The sequence below is a fragment of the Balaenoptera physalus genome (genome assembly GCF_965194825.1).
Source record: "Balaenoptera physalus genome assembly, chromosome: 1".
Taxonomy (NCBI): Eukaryota; Metazoa; Chordata; class Mammalia; order Artiodactyla; family Balaenopteridae; genus Balaenoptera; species Balaenoptera physalus.
Window position 1 is genome coordinate 137,196,776 of NC_138882.1, and position 13,473 is coordinate 137,210,248.

General features: G+C 38.6%; 1 protein-coding gene across 1 annotated transcript in view; it reads left to right on the top strand.

The window, feature by feature from the left end:
• Positions 1-13,473, top strand: part of RPE65 (retinoid isomerohydrolase RPE65) — a 28,123-nt gene that overhangs the window by 5,687 nt on the left and 8,963 nt on the right. The window contains exons 6-13 of the mRNA XM_082420537.1: positions 2,707-2,854; positions 4,060-4,141; positions 4,380-4,512; positions 4,623-4,762; positions 5,732-5,861; positions 12,699-12,813; positions 12,911-13,005; positions 13,117-13,228. Of these exons, the coding sequence (XP_082276663.1) occupies positions 2,707-2,854; positions 4,060-4,141; positions 4,380-4,512; positions 4,623-4,762; positions 5,732-5,861; positions 12,699-12,813; positions 12,911-13,005; positions 13,117-13,228 (955 nt within the window). The remainder of the gene's footprint in view (positions 1-2,706; positions 2,855-4,059; positions 4,142-4,379; positions 4,513-4,622; positions 4,763-5,731; positions 5,862-12,698; positions 12,814-12,910; positions 13,006-13,116; positions 13,229-13,473) is intronic.

A 13,473-nucleotide genomic window follows, 5' to 3' on the forward strand; every position in this document is an offset into this window, starting at 1 on the left:
GATAACTTCTGGCAGTAGTTGGTGGATGTGAAGTGGGGCAGATCAAGGAAGGTTTAAAAGTCTTGCATTTGAGTTAGAAGTTAAAGGGAAGGCACAACTTCATTGAATTTGGAGAAAGAACATTTCATATACAGGGAGTACCATGATCAGCTGTATAGAGGTGGGAAACTGGAGGATAAAGAATAATTTATTTGGCTAGATTTGCAGTATTTCTCAATGGAGGTGGCAGTGGCATTGGGCCGGTGGTACTTCGTCATTGTGGGGACTGTCCCACCCACTGCAGAGGTTTGGTATCCCTGATCCCACCTACTAAACACCAGACATGTCCTCAATCATTGTACAAACTCCAAATGCTCCCCAACATTTCCAACTCTCCCCCTAGGGGGCAATAGCACTCCCAGGTGAGAACTAGTGATCTAAAGCATGCCATGTCAAGGGGAATAGTGAAACACAGGGTAGGGTGAAACTAGAAGTTTGAATAATGGACAAAAATTTGGAATAAATCGTTTAGCTGATGGGAAGCTACTGAAAGTTTTTGTTCAGGGAAGTGGTATAAGCAGAGCTGTACTTTAGCTTATTTAATCTGGAAGCCACATGTAAGCTGTATGGGAGGACAAAAGAGATAAGGGATAGCTAGGAGACCAGTTAGTTGGAATTGAAGACCAGAACTAGATATTCGGTGTAGTAGGAATAGAAAGGAAAAGGAGTCCCAACAATGGGTCTCAATATCACAAGCTGATTTGTAATCCCCAACAGACTATTTACTAAGGCTTAACATATTCTCGATAGCTCTTTCTTAGTTTAGATGTATGTTTGAAACCACATATGAGTGTGTATGTAGATCATTTAGAGAAATACTGAAACTGAGTTTCTAAACCATCCATTTGACTTTGGCAGTGAATCCGATTACCATAGTAATTTAATTGGAAGTGTGAAGTTCATGGTATGGCTCCAGAATAGACTTTATTAGGAGTCAGGTTTCATTGTGAGCAGCACTATACCCTGACTTTGTATAAAAATATAGTTTTAAAATTTTGAGTGTTTTTTTTTTGTTTACTATTACTGAAATAGACTTCTAACAAGTTCCTTTGCCTCCAGCCTGATTCCCTTAAATACAGCCTCCTTAATTCAGTTGAAGCATTTTTTTTTTCTAAAATGCAAGTATAAATGTGTTATTCCAACTAGTGCACCCATAGTTTCCAAGATAAAGTTAAAAACACAGACCTTTGTGGCTGGCCCATTTTTATTTCTCCTCCTCCATGTGTGTGTATCACCGCAGCCATACTGAATGACTAGTAATCCCCAAGCAGCATTAACTTTTTGCAACTCTATGCCTTTACATTAGGGTTCCTACTCCCTAGAACACACTGTCATCCTTCTCCATCTGGTAAATTTTACTCATCTTTCAAGCATGTGTCGGAGTCATTGCCCTTGGGAAGCCCTGCCTACTCCCCTAGTCTGGGTTAGATGGCCTTTCTTTACAGATACCATTTTGCACCTATTGCACTGTATACCAGCTTATTGGTCTAATACAGTGCTATTAAATGGAACTTTCTACAGCGATGGAAATGTTCTATATTTTCATTGTCCAAGTGCTATTGAGCACTTGGATGTGGCTAATGTGACTGAGGAACTGAATTTGAAGCACTATCTAATTATGGTTAACTTACATTTAAATTGCTATATGTGGCTACCATAGTGGACAGTGCAAATCTAGACTGAAGTTCTTGAAAGCAGGGGCCATCTCTGTTTTCCTAGACCCTGACACAGCACCTGGCATATAATAGAAGCTCAAGGAATACTTGATGAATGACTGAATGACTGAATGAATGTCTTGCCTTTTATTTAAATGAGGGTGCTGAAAACTCCCTATGCTTTAAAACATACTCTCCTAATCACATAGAAAGAATTTTGGTTAGACAAATATATACTCCATCGATTATTCATTCAATAAATCTTTATTGAGCAGGTTCCAGGTAGAAATTCTAGTGCCCTACATCCTTAGATAAGTCATTTGATCTCTCTGACACCTCAAGTTCTCCTTATGTAAACTGAGAGGTTTGTGGTAGATTAGTGGTTTTGAATTTTTTATGAGAATCCAAAATGAATTAAAGCACTGAATCCTGTCTTCAAAAAGTTTCCATTAATTCCAGGAATTCATGGTTCCCCTGAAGTCTGTTTAGGTTAAGACTTTCTATACTAGATGAATCCTGAAGTTCCTTTCAGTTCCAAATTCATTCTGTATGTAAGACACTGGATTTGGTATTTAGGTTGTATCATAAAAAATTGCCATTTTTATAAAATGAAAATTATTGGCTATCAGCATACAATTCAATGTAATTCAATAAGGGGAATGTAAAGAAGTTCCAGGCTTCAAATTCGTCACTGTTTGAAGACAAACTGCATGTGCAAAAGGAAAGTAACCAACCAGAAGAATGTATGGCCTACATCAATTGAAGAGCTCAACTGGGGAGAACTTGAAGATTTCAGAGGCATGAGGGGTCAGCATGGGGGTCAGAGGAGAGCTCAGCACTAAAGATGGGACTTCTACAGACTTAAAAGAGGGTAAGACCCAGAGAGATGGAAAGAGAGAGAAAGCACACTTAAGGTGAGGGTGCAAGTGGTAACGGTGAGGTCAGACTGAGGAACCAAAGGTGTAATACGATCTTTCTCTTAACATGGGTGATGTTTGTTCTCCTTCCATAGGTTGATCTTTGCAACTATGTCTCGGTCAATGGAGCCACTGCTCACCCCCACATTGAAAATGATGGGACTGTTTACAATATTGGTAATTGCTTTGGGAAAAATTTTTCAATTGCCTACAATATTGTAAAGATCCCTCCACTACAAGCAGGTCAGTTTACCACTTTGACTCTTCTTAAAACAAGTATCTATAATATGAGAAAGTTACTGGAAATACAGGGTGTCAGATTAGAAATATCAGGATAGCACTATGGACAGTTACATTACTCTCAGATTTTAGGACAACTGCCCCTCACCCTTACCCTACCAGGGGACCAATGCCAAAGAGCACCATAGCCGGAAATGACATCTTCAAAAATAAGTCGCCATGTTCTATTCTACAGTGTTTCAAAGATGTAGTGTATATGTGACTTTGATCATATAAGATTTAGATTCGAATCCAGCAAATATTTTTGAGCACTTATCCATGTGCCAGACAAAATTAAGATTTTAAACAAATATGTGTATGTGTAATAGGATACACACATGTATATGAAAGTGTAGTATTTTGTGTGTATTTAATTCCCAAAACTACAAACATAACCTTTTAACTCATATACTATAGAGAAAGAATATTAAAACAGAAGAGAGTACTCTTTAGAATTCTCCATTCATCCTCCATTCCTTGCCAGAAATTTGATAATGATCTTGATAATAGAATTATTTGAGTATATATGGATTTTTATTTATTACTGCTTAGTATGATTCTTGAAGTATAGACCCTGGGCCAGCAGTATCACCTGGGAACCTGTTAGAAATACAAATCTTGAGCCCCACCTGAGGTAGACTGAATGAGTAATTCTAGGGGTGAGCCCATAGTCAGTATTTTCAGAAGCTTTTTATGTGGTTCTTATATACACTAAGGTTTGAAGACACTGCCTTAGTAGTAAATAAACTTTAATGTGCTTAAGAATTATTGTAAAGGGCTATGGACCCAAAACCACATATGCCATAACTTTATAGATAACTTAAGAGATTGTAAAAGGCACTTTGACCATACTAAAATTTTGCCTTACTCCCTTGACTTAGAACCCACCTCCAGATGTAAGATGTGACTCCACTGTACTCTGTCTGCCACACACTGTTTGAGTGTACTTTCCAAATCTGCTGCTATTTGGATTTTCCTGGGTGATTGCAGCTCCACATGAAATTTCTCTAAGAAATGCCAGTGACTGAGAAAATGGAAATAAACTCTTTAAAAAATCAAGATCTGAAAATGTATTTCTTTGCTTGCATAAGATGTTCTAAATGCTTTGTATTTAAAAAAAAAAAAAAAAAGAGGCTGTTCCACAGCCTTTTGAAACCACTTTATTTCAGACAAGGAAGATCCAATAAGCAAGTCAGAGATCGTTGTACAATTCCCCTGCAGTGACCGATTCAAGCCATCTTACGTCCATAGGTAACTTGAAGGCCTGCTATGAATCTTCAGGAAAACTCAGGTTTAAAGATCTGCTTTGCCTACCTTTGATACCAATCCTGATCATGACATTTTCTTGCAGAAACCTAAATTTAAATGTAGTTAATTTCATGTAGGCACTGTTGATTCATATAACTGAGCAAACCTCATGTGTACATATTTCTCTGTGGTTTGAGAATCAACCCTTCCCACTCACAAGTTTATTTCTGTTTCTGAACAGTTTTGGTTTGACTCCCAACTATATTGTTTTTGTGGAGACACCAGTCAAAATTAACCTGTTCAAGTTCCTTTCTTCATGGAGTCTTTGGGGAGCCAACTACATGGATTGTTTTGAGTCCAATGAAACCATGGGGGTAAGTCTTACATTTATTCGTCAGCTTTATGGTTCTGAAGAATATGTCTTTCATAATGCACACTTTTTTTTCTTTTTAAATGCATCAAAATATTCTCTTCACTTTTCAAGGTTTGGCTTCATATTGCTGACAGAAAAAGAAAAAAGTATATCAATAATAAATACAGGACATCTCCTTTTAACCTCTTCCATCACATCAATACCTATGAAGACAGTGAGTTTCTGATTGTGGATCTCTGTTGCTGGAAAGGGTAAGAAAGGACATTGGATAAATGTTACATCTCTAGTTGTTCCTGGAAATTAGGGGTTTTTTTGGAGATGCCGCTCTCAATATTTAATCTGAATAACATCTAAAAAAGCAAGAAGAATGCTTAAGTCACAAAATATGATTGAAAAGGCTGTAGGGAGTTTAGATAATCAGAAACACTAACTGAACCTCAAAACTATGGTTAATGATTGAAAACTGATCAGGTCCGTGAACCAGACCCGAAAATAAAAGATTCTGTGACTTGATGAGTAAACTTAAGCTTAATTTCACTCAAACTTAACAAGATCCTTTGGGGAGCCTAGAACTCCACCTAGTCTGGGTTTGGGAAAAAGAGATATGCTTTCTTCAAAACAGCAGGTCAGGGCTTCCCTGGTGGCGCAGTGGTTGAGAATCTGCCTGCCAATGCAGGGGACATGGGTTCGAGCCTTAGTCTGGGAAGATCCCACATGCCGCGGAGCAACTAGGCCCGTGAGCCACAGCTACTGAGCCTGCGCGTCTAGAGCCTGTGCTCTGCAAAAAGAGAGGCCGCGATAGTGAGAGGCCCGCACACCGCGATGAAGAGTGGTCCCCGCTCGCCGCAACTGGAGAAAGCCCTCGCACAGAAACGAAGACCCAACACAGCCAAAAATAAATAAGTTAAAAAACAAAAAACAAAAAAAACCCAGCAGGTCACTAAAAAAGACAGTAGCCCCTGAAGACACAGACAGAATGGTGATAGAGAAATAGAGCAGAAAGTTTCAAAGGCTGTTGTTATGTAAACATATCCATGAGCAGGATTCTTTTCTCCACCCAGAGTGGGCAGGAGAAATGGCTCCAGTATTCCTGAGTCTTTAGCAGGTTCTGGGTTGGGGTCTGAAGAATAGGTAGGCACTTGTGCTTTTAAAAGGCATGAAGCATGTCTCTAAATTATTTGTAATTGGCTGTCCTCATGTTTGACTTCTTATTTTTGCAGATTTGAATTTGTTTATAATTACTTATATTTAGCCAATTTACGTGAGAACTGGGAAGAGGTGAAAAGAAATGCCAGAAAGGCTCCCCAGCCTGAAGTTAGGAGATACGTACTTCCTTTGAATACTGACAAGGTAACCACCCTCTACATAGATTTCAGATATAACCAGAATGTTTCATCTCGCTCAGCATTTTTTCTCCTGCTGTGTGTTTATACATAAAGTCTTGAAATTTCAGAGCTGGAAGGAACTTTAAAAATTAACTAATTCTACTTGCCTCATTTTATAAACAAGGAAACTGAAGCTCAGAAGAGTCACATGACTTAGCAAAATCCAGCTGTGGCGGAGTCAAAACGAAAACCAGGTTTTGACTCTACACCTGTTGTTCTTCTATTTACAAAATCCTTTAAAACTGATTGCAATCCAACTGGTTAGAACATAAGCAAAAACAGTGGAATAAGTGGGCAAAAAACTTAAAAAAAAAAGTAGGTTGGCAGTCTTTGAAGGCTTTCAGGCCAAAAGGTTTGTGCTTTATTTGACAGGTGATGGGGAGATAGTCAAGGTTTTGAACAGAAGAAAGCCATGTTCAGAGCTGGTGGACTGGGTATCAAGCGTACTGACTACTCTAGTTGTCCCTGCTACTAAATGTCCGGCTTCCCTGAGCAAGTCACTCAGTGAGCAAGCTCCCCTACAGTTCGGTTGCCTGCTCAGAAAGCTAAATAAATTGGACTAAATAATAACTAAGGTTATTTGCAGCTTTGATTTTCTAAAATAAGGCTGTGTTGTGTGTAAGTAGTATTGGAAGTGAAGAAAGGATGATGATAGGGACCTGGGATTGGAGACAATGAAAATCACTCAGGTGATAGAAAAATGTAGTGGTAGTAGGAACAGACAAACAGACAAAAGTGAGAGTTCCTACAGGTAGAATTAAAAGGATCTTACATTTGATTGGATGGTAGAATGAATTAAGTCTTAGACATGCAAAAGACCATGGAGATCCTTTAAGCCTATGTGTCTAGAGTGTTGATACCTTTGGAAATAGGAAATGTGATAGGCAGAGCAGGTTTGGAGATAAACGTGAATTGTAGAACTATGAGGAAGGGGGGTGAATGAGTAAAAGGGCTGACTTCAAGACAGACCCAGGTTGACCAGGGCTTCCAGCTTTCTAGCTGTGTGATTTGCAGCAAGACATTTAACCTTTTTAAATCCCTTTTTCTTTATCTATATCCACCATACAGGATTTTTGTGATCAATAAACGAGGTGACATATGTCAATCACTGAATATAGTCCCTCACACAAAGAAAGTGTTAAATAATATTCATTATAATCATCATCAATAACAAAATCAGCATCAACAACATTTTTGTGAAGACGTCTTGTAGGCTTTCATATGGAAGTGCAGGTCCTTGAGACACAAAGTAGGGTCAGAAGAAAAGAGCTGATAGTTATTGGTATTGAAATGATGATCAAATATGTGAAGACATCTTGTAGGCTTTCATATGGAAGTGCAGGTCCTTGAGACACAAAGTAGGGTCAGAAGAAAAGAGCTGATAGTTATTGGTATTGAAATGATGATCAAATATATGAAGATAGATAAGATTGCTAGCAGGAAAAATTCATACTTTAGAGTAAGTGTTTTAAAAGAAACATACAAATTTGTTTATTTTAAAAATGAGGAACTTGATAGCCATAAAATGCTGAAAGAAAAGAAAAGATGGCCAAGCACAACAGTTGGGGAAACACCCATGTGCAGAAAGTGGTAAGAAAAGAGGAGTCAGAGAAAGAAAGAGAAAAAAATCACCAAAGGGCCCTAGTTACAGCTAAGAGAGGATAATGCCACATGATAAGGTAAGAGAAGGTTTTCACTGGTGCCCACTGCTATATATAGACAAGTTGAAAAGACTGAAGATGAAGAGCCAAAAACCAGATTTAGTGATCTCCAGGGGAGTAGGGAGCGAGGCAGAAATCAGGTTTCAAGGCAATAAAGGTGAGCAATTGATGAGAATGTGGGAGCAATCACTATAGCCTGCACTTTTAAAAGTTTGGCAATGAAGAGAAAAATAAGTCATAAATTAGGGAAATAGATAAACAGATTGAAGGAAGGAGAGGAAAGAGTATGAGTGAAGTTTCCAGTTTAGTGATTAAGATAACAGTGATATCTTTAAAATATACCTTTATTATTTTTGAATAGGCAGTGAATTTAAATGGTCAAAAAATCAAAATGATCTAAAAAGGTACACACTGGAAGTGTCACTCCAACCTCTATCTGCCTCCATTCCATACCATTCCCCTTCACTTCTGTGTGTAACTTTTAATGTCTTTCCTTTTCCTTTGTTTATGCAAATATAAGAAAATATAAATATATATAATTATTATTTCCCATTTTTACACAAAAAGTAACTTTCTATATCCACATTTTTTTCCTTGCTTCTTTTCATTTTAAAATATATATTGAAGATTTGCTTTCTTCAACTGCATGGTATTCTTTTTTGTGAACATACCCAAGTTCCTCACTGCTGGGCAACAGAGTTGTTTCCATTCTTTGGCTGTTACAGATAATGTCACAAGGAATAACTTTGTATGTATGTTATTTTATATATGTGCAGATATAGCAATAGGATAGACTCTCAGAAGTGAAATTGCTGGGTCAGGGGATAAATGCATCTGTTAAAAAAATAGTGAGGGGGAAGAGTGAAAATAAGGAGCTAGTTTGGAAAGCAAAGATAATGTTACAGATCTCTTACATTAAAAACCCTAATTTAATGGTGGAAAAAAATAAGATACGACAGAGTAAAATCATTAAAGTTACAGTCGCATAAGTAATATGTTCGACATCAACATTTGAACTTACTGTATACATGTATAAATATGTATGTATGCACACATGCCGCTCTCTCCTTCCCAAAATCACCATGAAGTGCCTCGAGGCCCCACTTCACAGAATCTCACAAGACCCATCCTCACCTCCCATCTCTTCCCAATCCTGAAAATCTTTCACTATTTCCTTTTAGTTCATTGTACATACCAGAAAAATTCCATCTATCCTCTGCTCAGAAGGTTCCTTCCACCTTCTTCTTTTACCAAAAAATCTGACATTCCCTCTAGGACACTGGTCTCTTCAGCAGCAATTTCCAGGGGTAGCAGTTTCTCCTCTTACAGCGCTTGTACCACCGGGCCTGGGGTTGTGATACACTTATTCCACTTCGCTGCTTCCAGACCATTGCTCCTTCCACCCACCCTTAAAATCTTCCAATTTCAAATCTCACTTCAGCTAAGTATATAGCCAAGTGGTATGTCTACATTTACATATATACACCCCTCATTATTATTCTCACCGATTAACCACCACTCCTTCTCCCTTCTGGCTCAGTGTCACACTACCCTGATCTACTCCTGACTCTCAGTTATTTCAATATACACATCATAGGTGACTCTTCCAACAACTGGCCTCTCAGTTCCATGATGTCCTCCACTGATTCTGTCTTCCATTCTATCTCAGCCACTCACTCCCCACAGTCATGCAACTGACCTTGCCATTACCTTTGACTGTGCTTCTACCATAACCTTGGTTTCATGCATGACACATTCTGACTACCACCTCTTATCTTTTAAGATTACTTGCCCTATTGCAGTTCCCATCAGGAACCTCCAGTCTATTGAACCTATTACCTTCTCACCATCTCTCACTCCCTTGAGGACTTACCTTCCATCCTTATTCAATAACAATTTCATGGTCAATCATTGTAATCACCCCCTTGAGTAGATCTTCATTTCTCTTGCCTCTTTCTTACTTTATAGAATTTATTTGTCAAAATCATAATCCTAGTTAAATTCAACCCTCCACCCACTCCATGCTTGTACCTCTAAGGCTGAAATTAAGTGCTAAAAACACACAATTGTGTTAATTGGCCCATTTTTAAGTACATGACCACAAACCTTACTGCTACATTTCCCAACTTCACTTTCCTAGTTAAATATTTCACACCCTCCTCTCTTCAACCTTCTAACACCTCCCACCTCCACACTCATACTCAACTGATGGCTCTGGTTCCTATTTTACTGAAACAAATGAAAGAGATCAGAAAAGAACGTAGACTCCTGCCACCACATCTACCCACCCACCAGCATCTGTACTCATACTGAATTATCCATCATCCTATTCAGAACTACTCTTTCCCATCCTTCTTCACCCTCTCCAGGACAACACTCTACAATTCTCCCCCTCTCTCATATATCTCACACTCCTCCCGTTTTCATTAAATCATGCATATCATGCTATTATTTTGCCCTCTTACAAAATCCTTCTCTTAACTCTTCTTGCCCCCACCACCTATCCCCTCATTCCTCTCTTGAAGACCCCTTTATGTTGGAGGGCACCAGAACTCAGCCCTTTGTTCTATCTTCTATCTGTACACTCACTCCCTTTGTAAAGACTCATGCTTTAAAGCAGCCTAGAATTTCATCTCCAACTTTCCTTTTAACTCAAGGTTCTTATATGCTACTGCCAATGCCATGTCTTTATTTTGATGTCCAATAAACACTTCAAGTTTAATAGACAAAACCTAAACTTCTCCTCTTCCCCTACCAAAAATTACCTTCAGTAATCCCCATCTTTGTTGTGACAACTCCAACTTTTAATTATTCAGGCCAAAAACCTTGGAGCCCTTCTTGACTCCTTTCTCAGTTTCATGCCTCTTCCCCACCCCATATCTTATCTATCAGGAAATCCTCTTGGCTCTACCTTACACTCCTCACTGACTTCAATGCTACCAGCCTAGTCTGAACCATTGTTTTCTTTTGACTGGACTACTACAAGACAAACTGGTTTCCCTGATTTCACTCTTGAATCTCCCCTACTCTTTTTTTTTTTTTTTTAACTTACATGTATTTAATTAATTTATTTATTTTTGTATCTCTCACATATATATATATATTTTATACAGCAGGTTCTTATTAGTCATCCATTTCATACACATCAGTGTATACATGTCAATCCCAATCGCCCAATTCATCACACCACCACCCCCACCCCCCACTGCTTTGGTGGTTTGGTGGTTTGCTGCTTGGTGTCCATACGTTTGTTCTCTACATCTGTGTCTCAATTTCTGCCCTGCAAACTGATTCATCTGTACCATTTTCTAGGTTCCACATATATGCATTAATATACGATATTTGTTTCTCTCTTTCTGACTTACTTCACTCTGTATGACAGTCTCTAGATCCATCCACATCTCTACAAATGACCCAATTTCGTTCCTTTTTATGGCTAATACTCCACTGTATATATGTACCACATCTTCTTTATCTATTTGTCTGTCGATGGGCATTTAGGTTGCTTCCATGACCTGGCTATTGTAAATAGTGCTGCAATGAACATTGGGGTGTATGTGTCTTTTTGAATTATGGTTCTCTCTGGGTAAATGCCCAGTAGTGGGATTGCTGGGTCATATGGTAATTCTATTTTTAGTTTTTTAAGGAACCTCCATACTGTTCTCCAAAGTAGCTGTATCAATTTACATTCCTACCAACAGTACAAGAGGGTTCCCTTTTCTCCACACCCTCTCCAGGATTTGTTGTTTGTAGATTTTCTGATGATGCCCATTCTAACTGGTGTGGGGTGATACCTCATTGTAGTTTTGATTTGCATTTCTCTAATAATTAGTGATGTTGAGCAGCTTTTCATGTGCTTCTTGGCCATCTGTATGTCTTCTTTGGAGAAATGTTTATTTAGGTCTTCTGCCCATTTTTGGATTGGGTTGTTTGTTTTTTTAATATTGAGCTGCAAAAGTGATCTCGACAGAGCAGTCAGGGTGATTCTTTTAAAAATAAATCAGAGCCTGCCACTGCTCTGCTCAGAACCCTCCAATGACTTCCCATCTCTCGCTCACAGAAAAAGACCAAGACCTCACAATGACCTATCAGTCTCTACCCCTTCACTCTCCTCTCCTGCTCTTCTCCCCCGAGCTCAGTCAGTGCAGCCACACTGGTCTCTTTAATGTTCTTTAAGGACCTTTGGCGTACTCCTACCTCAGGCCTTTGTAGTTTGTTCTCTCTGCTCAAATGCTCTTCCCCAGATATCTGTATTGCTAGCTTCCTTCATCTCCTACAAGTTTTATCCCAAATGTCACCTTTTCAATGAGGCCCACCCTGACCACCTACTAAAATTACAACTCACCTACTCTGCACACTTCTGATCCCCCTTACTCTGCTCTATTTTTTCTCCTCACATTCATGATGTACTAAACACTTTATCTATTAATTATATTTATATTGTTTATGTTCCCAAATTAGAATGTAAACTTCATGATGACAGGGACTCTGTTCTCTGAAATATCCCAAATGGCTAGAATAGAGTCTAACACAAAACATGTATTTAAGTATTTGATGCAGGTATTACTAAATGAATATGTTCTTTGAAAGAGCTCATGATATTCATTCCTTTCATAAAATAATCTGAAAAATCACATGGGAGCAATGTAGGTGACAAGAGATCTTAGAAAACATCTGGTCAGTAGTTTTTCAATTTGTTTTCTTTTTTGACAACATACGAGTATGATTTTGTTTTCAAATAAAATAAAAATATAGCCTAACTATAAAGGAGACAAACACTGTATGGATACCTAGAGGTTGAAGTCTTTGTTGTTCTGCAGAAGAATACTTCTTTTTCCAGAGCCCATCCTCAGAGCTGTAAATTTTCTTCGAGGTCAGTCTCATTTCACTGATGAGAAGACTGAGGGCCTATGAAGTTGTGTGACTTTCCCAGTGACACACAGCCAGTGACTGACGTGGACACAGACAGCTTTCCCAGTCATGTTCCTGGGCTCCCCTTTCTAGAGTTTTCTGCACTGCCTCTCCCTACATGTTGACTTAAGAAATGAAGAACTCAGGAGACAAAACTTGGGAAGACTATATTTATGGCTGCTTGATTTTTCTTTCCTGCTCACTGAGGTTTCTGTTATCCTCTTTCTTAGGCTGACACAGGCAAGAATTTAGTCACACTCCCCAACACAACTGCCACTGCAATTCTGTGCAGTGACGAGACCATCTGGCTGGAACCTGAAGTTCTCTTTTCAGGGCCTCGCCAAGGTGAGATGATTTAGGAAAAAACCTCACATGACAGAGAACAAAATGTTCCATTCAAAGAGATTAACGAGTTTTCCTAAGCACGTGCTCTATTTTGCAGCATTTGAATTTCCTCAAATCAACTACCAGAAGTATGGTGGGAAACCTTACACATACGCATATGGACTTGGCTTGAATCACTTTGTTCCAGACAGGGTAATTAATCCATCTTCCTAATATTCGAACAGTACTTTGAGTCACATGCTAGTCAAGTAGAGCATATTGACTTGATTGACTGACTGATTGACTTTTCTTTCTTACAAGCAGCTCTGTAAGCTGAACGTCAAAACTAAAGAAACTTGGGTATGGCAAGAGCCTGATTCATACCCCTCAGAACCCATCTTTGTTTCTCACCCAGATGCCTTGGAGGAAGATGACGGTAATAAAAGTAATAGATGTGTCTGAACACTCTCTTTTCATTGCAGTTCATATAGTTAGTTAATTAGGAGAGGAGTTATGTTGATTATTCCCTAATGTTCAGAAATAATCCTTTATACTATTGAATGGGACAGCACTAAAGAATTTAAACTTATTTGAAAATAAGTTTTATCTTATGGTCAGGTTTCATTTGGTACTGTTGGAAAAATGCTAAAGCACCATCTGGCGTCACGATAGAACATCAAT